The following is an 11,726-nucleotide window of genomic DNA, read 5'->3' on the forward strand; positions in this document are numbered from 1 at the left end:
AAAAGTAAAACAAAAAAATACAAATCTATAAAATATGCCACAAAACAATTCAATTTTGTTAATTGTCATGTTAAAGACTTAATGTACCAAACTTAAATTCAAAACTATAAAATACGCCACAAAAACACTTTTGTTCATTGTCATGGTTGAAAATGTAAACTTAGAAAATTCTAATTTAAAACTATAATATGCCACAAAAGTCCATTTTGTGAAATGTCACGTCTAAAATTCTAAATGACAAAATTCGAAGTAATATCCAAATATGACATCTCCAAAGTGTGACCTGCATCTCTGACCTGCTCTCCTCAGGTATATGCAGGGTCATGATCTGTCGGATCTGAGTGCAGCGAGCTCTCCAGCCATATCTCTCCTCCAGACGGGTCACTTCCACAGGCTGAGCGTGGTCGGGTACTCGGGTCCACCGGATAGGCGTTAATTGCTGAACACACAGTCTAGGAGGGCACTGAGGTTTTGCATTTCTTCTTTCACTCCGAAAAACTCCCGCTGATAGTGGCATCACATTCTGTGGGCAACAATACATATAAATATAAACTGCAGCAAATATAGGGAAAACTATATAGATGCAAAATAATTAGATTTTTTATGTTTAATCTTTATTTTTTTAATATAATATAATATAATATAATATAATATAATAATAAAGGGAGAGAATACAATTAAGTGTACACTGCCCTCCAAAAGTTTGGAAACGCCCTAGAAAAGTGGGGTTTTGGACAATATTGGCATGAATCCTTTTTAATTTATGATAATTTTAAACTGATAAGGGACAACACAAACGACGAAAACGTATTTTATTACATAAACAGTTTATACATAGAAAAAACTTTTTTTTTGTATTCATCAAAATATCCACCATTAGCAGCTATCTGACCTAAACTGGGTTCTAATTGGTTCATTGTATTTTAAACTTAATTGGCAATCAATTGTTGAAGCTATTAAGGTGTGCTGACCCAAGAATCTTTTACAAACCTGGGCCAAGTTTAAACCAGTAACCAGGTATCACAGCTGGCAAAGGGGCATGTCTGACTTTGACATGTATATATTGCCATTATTATGTAATCAAAATGAAAATTATTATTGCTGGGTCTTCAATGATAATGTCAAGTTACTTTAATGTATTTGCACCAAAACATTATTAGGATTTATGCTGATATCGTCCAAAACCTTTTGGAGGGCAGTGTACACTGGCATAAAATCAAAATATCTGATATCTAAATTATGATGTGAAATGCATATTTGTACATTTGTGTATAGAGCTATTAGAGTGCACAAGAAAGTCCAATTTGATATTGATCTGTACTCTTGTGCTGATTGAAGCCAAGCTTCAAGCTCATTTCATTGCTGGCAATGAAATGGATGTGTTGCAGGCTTGCAGCCCATTTTAAGAAGACTGATACTGCATTCAAGGAGGCATTGCTGGCAATGAAATTCTTTTAAAGCTTGCAAGGGCACCCATTGGGCTGAAAGAGGCACTTTTTCAAGGATTTATTTGGTCTGGCAATGGTGAACAGAACTGATGTATCGGGTGTACCTTGATACGTCCCAGCTCAAACTGGAAGACATCAGGACTGGTGGGTTTAGCAAATACAGCAGGAAAGAGCTTGGTGCCAGGTTCCACCTACAAATGGAGAGACATCGCTGAAGTCAAACTAAAATAAACACTAACATCTAAACAAGCAAAACATATGAATGAGGCCAGTTTTGTAATATAAAGTTTGTTGAAAGTGCTTTGTTGTTTATGGCTGAAATCGAGTCAAAGTCGAGAAATGCTTTGCATTTTTTATGGTAAGATTATTACACTAATATATAACCTGAATGATACAATAATGATAGGTAAAATATGTAAAGCTAAATATTTGAACTGCAATGTCACCACTTTTGACTTTGATGTTTACCTGGTAGTATGTCGCAAACTCCTTGCCATTAGCGGTGAACGTCAGGAGCCCTGTTGCTGTGTCAACCAGACAGCCAATCTCCAGGCTACTGCTGTTGCGACTGTGAGACAGACTACTGCCCTCTGCTGCACATACCATGTAACAGCTGCTACGCTTGACGCTAACAAATGCAAATTATAAACTAACAAATATGTACATACACACCAGTATTATTTATATAATATTAAAGTATGTATTCATTTTTTAAAATGAGATTTTCTTTTTTATTATTTTCTTTTTTTTTTTTTTTTTTTAAGATACAGCATCTTTTAGAGGCCCCATGAGTCCTACCTCTCATGTACTTTGCCCCATTCATCCCCAAGAGTGACTGTGACTGTGCAAATGCTGTCCAGGTCAAAGGTCACATCATGATGGTGGAACTTAGAAGTTACCCATCCGACCCAAACGTAAGAGGGCTCCTGACTGAAGGGGATTCTCACAGAGTAATAATACTGCAGTGGGAAAGACAAGATGAGATTATGTTAAACCCACTCAACCAAGACTTGTTTAAAAGTCACAAGGTCCCATTCAGTGATCCAGAAACAAATGGATCAATAAAAAAGGGTTATTGTTTACCGTAGTGCAGTGAACGAGGCAGTTGTCTTCATCTTTCTCAATGGCCAGCACATCCTCCAAGAGACGAGCTGATGAGTGACTGGTGTTTAACTCTGTTTTCTTCTTCAGCAGAAACCTGCAGTCACCAATTGATGCAGGCAGGGCTTGACATTAAGTAAAACTTTTTTGCTCACCAGCCACTGTGGCTAGTGGTTTTCCAAAGTTACTAGCCACTCAGCATTTTCACTGGCCACAATTTTGACATCAATACCATGGGGGAAAACTGCCATATAGATTTTTTTAATATTATCTCATAATAATTTGGCAGCAGGTATATTAGGCTGCTTTAAGACCTGACACACAGATTCATTATATTACACGTGCGTTTCTTTCTCAACTGTTTATGTTCACTTAAAGGTGCCATAGAATGCTTTTTCACAAGATGTAGTATAAGTCTAAGGTGTCCCCAAAATGGATCTTTACAAAGTGTTCGTCATGCAGCATGTCTAATCGCGTGAGTACAGTGTTTATTTGGATGTTTACATTTGATAGTGATCCGTGGCTAACAGCTAATGCTACACTGTTGGAGAGATTTATAAAGAATGAAGTTGTGTTTATGAATTATATAGACTGCAAGTGTTTAATAATGAAAATAACGACGGCTCTTGTCTCCGTGAATACAGTAAGAAACGATGGTAACTTTAACCACATTTAACAGTACATTAGCAACATGCTAACGAAACGTTTAGAAAGACAATTTACAAATATCACTAAAAATATCATGTTATCATGGATCATGTCAGTTATTATTGCTCCATCTGCCATTTTTCGCTGTTGTCCTTGCTTGCTTACCTGCATAAAGTCTGATGATTCAGCTGTGCACAGATCCAGATGTTAATACTGCCTTATCTAATGCCTTGAACATGGGCTGATTTATGCAAAAGTTGGGGGCATATACATATTAATGATCCCAACTGTTGCGTCACAGTCGGTGTTATGTTGAGATTCGCTTGTTCTTCGGAGGTCTTTTAAACAAATGAGATTTACATAAGAAGGAGGAAACAATGGTGTTTGAGACTCACTGTATGTCATTTCCATATACTGAACTCTTGTTATTCAACTATGCCAAGGTAAATTCAATTTTCAATTCTATGGCTCCTTTAAAACATAACTGTTTACATGAATACTCGCCAAGACTAGCATTTTGACATTATTTTGTGTGTATTTGACTGTTTAATTGACAATAAGCAACTTATAGTGTGAGCATGAAATTTGCGGGAATGAGTAAAATTATGCACAATACGTGCAATCCCACGCCAACACAAATAATAATCATCCGGAGCAAATGAAACAAGTGAGGGGAGGCGGGTTTGTGTGTCAACTCACTGTCGAAGAGATGAGAGAGCAAGAAAACGCATGTATCTATGCTGTGGAAAATTTCAGTATCAATATGTATTGAAAAATCAATATTTTTTATATAAATTTATATTTTTTCACTTAGTTTATTATTTCAGATGCCTTTTTAAAAGACTACAATTGAAAAATGTATATATTTAATTCAACCCAGCAAAGTGGCTAGTAGGACTGACTGCGTTACATGACACTGCTGAAATCCACCCGCATTTGGCTGTTGGCGGGTTTTAATGTCAAGCCCTAGATACAGGTATTTAAAGACAATTTCAGTCAATAGTTTCTTCTCCTTAGATTAATGATGTTAGTTCAATAGTGTTTAGTGTTCTAGAACCAAAAGTGTACAAGGAGGAGTGAAATAAACTTACCGCTGTTTGAGTCTGGATGGCTTCTCCTGACTGTGGTCCTTGTGATAACTGAGTTCATCTCTTGATCCTGCATATCTGTGAGCTTTCATCAGTAACTCAAAGTCAGACTCTGCTTCTCCTTCCTCTGGATCTTTGAGGTGGCACACCACACCGCTGCTGGGGGGCACAGTGCCCTCGCTGGGGCCAGAGAAAACCTGTGCACACTCGACTGGCATGCTCAGACGGTAAAATCCAACATAGCTTGTGCTTCTTTCCTGCTGCCCAAAAAACCTCTGTGTTACTTTCAGACATGGAGTGTTGTCAACCGTATCAACATGAATCACCTGGGTAGAAATTTGAACATTATAGAACATTGTATGAGACCTTAAAATAATTCAAGTTGCAACAACTAAGAAATTTAAAAAGGACATTTAATGAATGAAAATAATAAAACAAAATAAATATTTTATATATGTATGTACAATACTATCCACATATATATTAATATATATATATATATATTATAAATGTTAAATTAAAAACAAGTGCTCAGTTTATCAGCAAAAATATTATGTAATATAATAAAATATGATATGATAAAAATGATGTAAATTAACTAACCTGTATGTTAGGATGGTCACCAGTTATAGGAATGAACAAAGGCTCTCTCCAGCTCATCCACAGAGGTAGATCTTTGCTCATGTTCAGACCAAAGGGCTGGTATCCCTCTTGTAGGCCACAAACACCGAAGTATCTCAGTGAGTCAACCTTACGACCCAAATTTAGACGACCCACCTGGTTTATCCCTATACTACAAACAGGCAGGAAACCTGAAAGAATTTATCAAAGAGAGAAATGTATGTTATATAAAGCAAAAGAAAATACATACATATATTGCATGTCAAATTGGAAAATGACCACAGAGAACTTACCATCAGATATATTAAAGTCTTTTACAGCCAGTTCAGAACCTCGACTGTTTAGCAGTAGCTCTCCATTAAGAGTAACCATCATAGTGCATGTAGTCAGGTCCAACAAACAGCCAATTACATCCCCCCTCTTCCAGCGGCCACCCAATCGCTCTTTCCCACCATGCCACCACTGCCCCTAAAACATGCAGTGAGATAAACAAAAATGATATTGCCTGTTTTTTTATTTTTATTTTATGATCTTTAATTGTTCCTAAAGGCATCTCAATATATTGCCAATATATAGTCAGTATATGATCTCAGTAAAAGTTGCTTTGACATAATAAATGATCACTAAAATACCTTAGAACCATCAAACACGAAGGCCTGATCATCTGACCCAAGATCCACGTCAGGTTTACATCCAGGTCGTGCCCAGCCCACTCTCATCTGTCCATCAGTTACGGCCTCAAACTCAAAGTACCATTTGCCATAATGCACTGCAAAGGCCTGCTCCAGACGGAAAATCCGAAATCTCTCTGCAGCCACAGACTTAATATTGCTACTTGAGGCTATGGGAGACAAAAACAAAAACAATGTTCATGATGATTTACATACACTACCATTCAAAAGTTTTGACTTGCTGTCTCTTCTGCTCACCAAGGCGGCATTTATTTGAGTGAATAAAGTAAAAACAATAATATTGTGAAATATAATTAATATAACTGTTGAAATAATATAACTGTTTTATATTTTAATAGATTTTAAAATGTGATGTATTTCTGTGTTGGCAAAGCTCATTTTTTTGCATCATTACTTCAGTCTTCAGCGTCACATGATGCCTCAGAAATTCAAATTCATTCCTTCACAGTTCAAAATGGCTGTGCTGCTTAAAATTAAATTAAAATTTTCCCCACAAATCTTTAATGAAAAGAACATTTAAAAGAAAAATATTTGGTTCAATTGAATAGATTTTTAATAATAATGTAAATGTCATTACTGTCACTTTTGATCAATTTAATGCATCCTTACTGAATAAAAATATTAATTTCTTTTTAGAAAAATCTTAGTGACAACAAACTTTGTAAACAAATGAACGAGGACACAACATTTAAAATGATCAAAATATTAAGCCTACAGTATATTAACATTTATCATATTTCTACAAACAACTGTAAAACAACTACTGCAAACAAATAAAATCAAAGCATTTGTGCAATAAGTAAACTTTGTAAATAAGTTTAAAATGTAACCAATTGTCCAAATGACAATTCTTCAGACTATACTGTCAAAAATGTATAATGTTCCCACCATGTTCTTGCTCCAGCGGCTCCACAGTGTATCCAAACCCAAGAAGAGTACCCAGAGCATCCCTCATGGCATCTCTTCCAGCCTGTTTGTTCTTTTCATCCAATAGGGAAAATGGCACTAGTTGGGTACTTCTCTTAGATTTTACATCCTGAAACAAAGAGATACAATATACACTGAAAAACCACAATATTTCCACATTAAACACACATCAAATTCAATGAAAGAAGTTGGAGATATACCACTTGCAAGTACTATAGATGGACACATTTGGCATTTGCATTCCATTGATGAAAAAGATCACATTTATATAGTTTGATTTCAATAAAATATTCATTTCCACCTGCTGTGGTCCAAAGCTCCAGCCCTGCCTGATACGCCCTCTGGCCCAGATGTTGTGTTCATTCTCAGCCAGTTTTTCTACCAGCTCTTCCTGAGAAGCTGTTAGCAAAATACGGGACTGATCTACAGGGGCTGGTTTATATCCGTTCCATAACTCATACCTGGGGAGGTGATGTAATTAGGATTCATTTAAACAGCACTTTTCACTGTTGCCTTGTTCACTATAAAATTCAGGTGTCTTGTGAGGAATTTTATTTTGATATACTTATTTGAAAGGCGAACATATTTCACATTCTTCTCGGCATGTTCATCAGAGAGTCCAATATGGACACCAAAAGCCAGAAGAGTCCTTCCACAACACAAAAGGAAGCATGATTAATAACGGAGAGCTAATTAACACTATACTGTATTAGGCACAATAATCCATGGCATACCTGAGGATGTCCTCAGATGACTGAATGTTATGAATTCGCTCCTGATCTGGAAGTTTGGAAAACTCAACTAGACATGTGTGTACTTTTTTGCTCTCATCTTTAACCTAGGAGAAGAGAAATATATATATATATATATATATATATATATATATATATATATATATTTGCCAGTTAGAGCGGGAATCAAGGCTTCATCATGAAAGCATATCCTGTTTTGAAGAATTGCAATTAGATGACATTTAGGGATAAGATGATTTCTTTGGGTTTCAACTGCAATAACTACTGTGCTCAACCACAGAGTCAGACACTGCGACTTTTTATATAACACAAACACATTTCCAATTATGAATTATGAATTATGATACAGCTTGGGTCGGATTGCTTTCTTACCACAACCAAACTGATCCAAAGTTCATTTTCGGTTGTGTTGAGACCACCTCATTTAGTTGATTTTGGACTGATTGTTTTGGTGTGGATACGAGCATGATTGCCATGTTTATATATGCCTAAACTAACTGAACTAAGAGAGAAAACACATCAGTTTTTGAAACAAAAGCTCCAAGTGAGCCAGGTGTGAAAATGCCCTTACATACTTACAGGTCCATAGTTCCAGCCCTGCTCTATTTTGTCAATAAGCCAGAGTTCATGAAGATTTTCAGCTAATCTTTCTCTGATCTGCTCCAGCTGTGGAGGATATTCAACCTGACAAGATACAGAGTTGAGCGCAGGGGTGTCAGACACTCATACAAGTTGATGCAAGACAGATGGTGGCTTAAAATAACTGTGCTGTACAGATGCTAAATTTTAAATAATCAGCATGTACTTAAAATTGAAAGTACCTGGCTGGAATCCACTGGAATGGGGGTAAAGGTCACTGGGCTAATAGGTACCACAGGGCCTAAGAGGTCACGTTGGCCTCCAGTGTGATTCCGTGTGAGTTCCTGACACAGTTCCAGCTTGCAGCAGGTTTTGGGGAGGAGAGCTTCAGCACATGGAGAGAAACCAGCAGGAGGAAGAAACCTAAACTCCCCCTGTCGACCTCCAAACAGCACACGCACCCTGATTGGAAAATAAATTCAGACATTATTTAAGCTTTCACAATGTCCTATGTGTCAACATTTAAATGGTGAGTTTGGTATAATATAAAATGAGGTAGAACTCAACAAGCAAACCTACAAGTAACACAAGAAAAAATCAAAAACCATTCAAAGGCAACTCACTGCACTCCAGCTGAGAAGCTGACCACTGGGAACAGCAGCCCATCCACAGTGAAGTTCTCCAGCATGCCTTGAACTGGCTGTCCATTGACCCGAAAGGAGATGCAGGTTGCACTAAGGTCAAGACAGCAACTAATGACATCATCCTCCCTTAGCAAGTGCTGATTGGGTGAGGTGACCTTCCGACCCACACCTCCTAGGAAGAATACACAAATAGTGTTTAGATTTCACTAGGCTACATTTATTTGATAAAAATACAGTAGAAAATGTTATATGTAAAGAGACATTTATTACAATTTAAAATAACTGTTTTCTATTTTACACTATTTTAAAATGTCATTTATTCCTGTAATGACAAAGCTGAATTTTCAGTGTCTCATGATCCTTCAGAAATCACTCTAATATGCTGATTTGATGTTCAAGAAAAATGTCTTATTACTATCAATGTTGAACACAGTTGTGCTGCTAAATATTTTTGTGGACATCTTGATGATTTTTTTTTTTTTTTTCAGGATTCTTTGATGAATTGAAAGTTCAAAAGAACAGCAAATATTTAACTGACTTTACTGTCATTTTTGGCAATTTTATGCATCCTTGCTGAATATCTTACTGACCCCAAACATTTGATCGGTAGTGTATATGATTAGTTTCCATCTTACCTGTCCAGAGCTGGAGTCCATCAAAGCCATAAGAGCAGAGGTCGTCTCCAACACCGTTTGACCCCCAGCCGTGACCCCCTGTGGGGGAGGGATGATACCCTTCAGTGCTGGCCCAACCCACTCGCAGGTGAGTAGGCTCCGCTGTCACAAAAGGCTCCACCTTCTCAACTACAACCTCATAATACCACTTCCTGTACTGGGCGCAGTCATCTCTTGCACACAAGAAGATGTTTGGACGTACACTAAAGAGAGAAAAATGTTCTATGAGATTTTATTTTTAACATTTATATTCATTGTTTGGTCAAACAGACTAAAATAATATTTTTAGATGTGCTAAAAACCTGTAAATGTGCCTTTTACTATGATTTTGTGGTGTAGGAGTTATAAACAGTTGAATTTATTGATCACCTGAAAACTTGGTTAACCAGTCTTGACTGTAGAAGCAGGTCTCTTTCTGGCAGCAGTGTGTCACAAATCAAATGCTGATTAGAGCGGACGGCCATGCCATGACATACACAGAGTGAACACAACACATCCAAGATCTGCAGATGCAATAAACACATGCACAAATATGGTAAAAATAGTAAAATCCATTATTATAGCATTAAGCACAATCATTATAGAACACAAAAAGCAAGTAAAATATAAATATATAATATATATATACATAAATTAATAAAATATAAAATATATAAATTTAAAGTTTTATTTATAAAATATATAAATTAAAAAATTTATAATTAATTAATTCATAAATTAATACTTTTATTCAGCAAGGATACATTATATTGATCAAAAGTGACATTATAATGTAAAGATTTCTATTTCAAATAAATGCTATTCTTTCAAACTTACTAATTAAAATATATTAATCAGCAGAACTGTTTTAACGGCTGATGAAAAAAAAAAAAAGCTTTGCCATCACAGGAATAAATTACATTTTAAAATATGTTTATATTTTAAACATATAAAATCTATATTATATATAGAATATAGTTATTTTTACTGTACTTTTGTACATTTTACAAATGCAGTCTTGGTGAGCATAAGAGCCTTTCAAACTGGTAACACTTAATTTTAAGGTGACATAGTTACACGTTACTACATGTATATTTACTATAGTAATAACAATAAATTATGCATAATTACAAGTAACTAACCTTAAACTTAACCGCAACCATAACTCTAGTAAGAACATGTGGTTAATTAATATTACTCAGTATTTATTTGAGTAAGTACAATGTAACTACGTCACCTTAAAATAAAGTGTAACCAAATCTTACAGACCCCAGACTTTCGAACGGTACTGTACATTACCTTATGGTTCCTTCCATGTTTGTCCAGAAGTGAGATGATAGATTTATGTGGCTTTCCTTAATAACATTCAAAGCTTCAGGACTTTCTACTAAAACACAATGTAACACTTCCAATATTCCTAAAAAGAAAAAGAAAAAAATACAGGGGAAACAAGTAACAAATGAGGGAAGACTCTTTTTGACATCATGTTTAGACTCTAAAATCAACTTCGACATTCTAGTTATAACACAAACTAAATAATTCTGCAAGACATCTACCAGAGGAGGCCTCCAGCCTCTCCAGTCTGCTGACCAGCCAGTCCAAGGATCCAGAAAACTGGGCACAGTTATTCCGATTACCCCTGATAAGGGCAGCTATAAGGAAAATGTAAATTTTGTAAATCAAAGCTAAACCTCTTTTATAAATCTTGAAACAAGTCATCCTATACCTAGCAGCTCATAAAAAGAATTCAAAATCTTTTCCCATGACTCTCCTGCCTCTTTCCCAGCAGCCTCTGCAAAATGAGTCGCACTGTTGTACACATGCAGGTGGTCAATGCAGTCCAGCACCAGAGTGATTATACCCTGAGAAAGGAGCAATGAAGCAGAACAAAAAAAAGTAAACAATTCAGATATTATTGCAGTGTGTGGCTACATATATAAGCTGTCTCATTTGCTGCAGGTATTACCTCATCTTGGAAGTGATTTTGTCTGTTCTTCAGTCCTCTAATATCTCCCTGTCTAACCTTGTGGTCTTGCCCCATTTCAGGACATTGAAAATAACCAAGCAAATTCTGCAGTGTCAGATGGACCATCTCAATTGGAAGAAACAATTCAGTAATATTTTCCTTCTGACTGACATCATCTAGTCCCCTTCAGAAATGGAAAAAAAAACATCATTATGAAACATAATTGTGCTTCTCTGAACACACTTTGGGCCTTTTAAAAGGATTTTAAAAGAGTTAGAATTTGAAATGTTCAAGCAGAGTTGATAAGCACACATTCTGTCTGCTATCACTATTATTTTCCATTTTACCTAATGAATTGTGAGAAGAGAAGGGCAGAGCTACGAATTATACAAGCAGCTTGTGATTCCTCCCATTGAGAGCGAGAGAGGGTGATTCCATCATCCATGTGACCTTCTGCTTGCAAAACAGCCTGAGAGAGAGAACCACTTCACGCATTTTAACCATAATTCAAATATTAGACAGAACAATTAAAAATTAAAGGTGTTTTGAAAGGCTTTGTTTACTTGCAGCTCCTGAGCACAGTAATGTACACTACCATTCAAATGTT

General features: G+C 36.1%; 1 protein-coding gene across 1 annotated transcript in view; it reads right to left on the reverse strand.

Moving 5' to 3' along the window:
* ryr2b (ryanodine receptor 2b (cardiac)) overlaps positions 1-11,726 on the reverse strand; it is a 95,434-nt gene that overhangs the window by 75,229 nt on the left and 8,479 nt on the right. The window contains 24 exon segments of the mRNA XM_048190252.1: positions 297-523; positions 1,553-1,639; positions 1,917-2,076; positions 2,247-2,407; positions 2,532-2,646; positions 4,289-4,611; positions 4,889-5,097; positions 5,200-5,374; positions 5,539-5,747; positions 6,487-6,634; positions 6,827-6,986; positions 7,091-7,174; positions 7,260-7,363; positions 7,857-7,961; positions 8,099-8,318; positions 8,480-8,672; positions 9,136-9,377; positions 9,544-9,677; positions 10,453-10,496; positions 10,499-10,570; positions 10,710-10,805; positions 10,880-11,015; positions 11,120-11,303; positions 11,467-11,605. Of these exon segments, the coding sequence (XP_048046209.1) occupies positions 297-523; positions 1,553-1,639; positions 1,917-2,076; positions 2,247-2,407; positions 2,532-2,646; positions 4,289-4,611; positions 4,889-5,097; positions 5,200-5,374; positions 5,539-5,747; positions 6,487-6,634; positions 6,827-6,986; positions 7,091-7,174; positions 7,260-7,363; positions 7,857-7,961; positions 8,099-8,318; positions 8,480-8,672; positions 9,136-9,377; positions 9,544-9,677; positions 10,453-10,496; positions 10,499-10,570; positions 10,710-10,805; positions 10,880-11,015; positions 11,120-11,303; positions 11,467-11,605 (3,727 nt within the window).

The sequence above is a fragment of the Megalobrama amblycephala genome, linkage group LG5 (assembly GCF_018812025.1).
Source record: "Megalobrama amblycephala isolate DHTTF-2021 linkage group LG5, ASM1881202v1, whole genome shotgun sequence".
Taxonomy (NCBI): Eukaryota; Metazoa; Chordata; class Actinopteri; order Cypriniformes; family Xenocyprididae; genus Megalobrama; species Megalobrama amblycephala.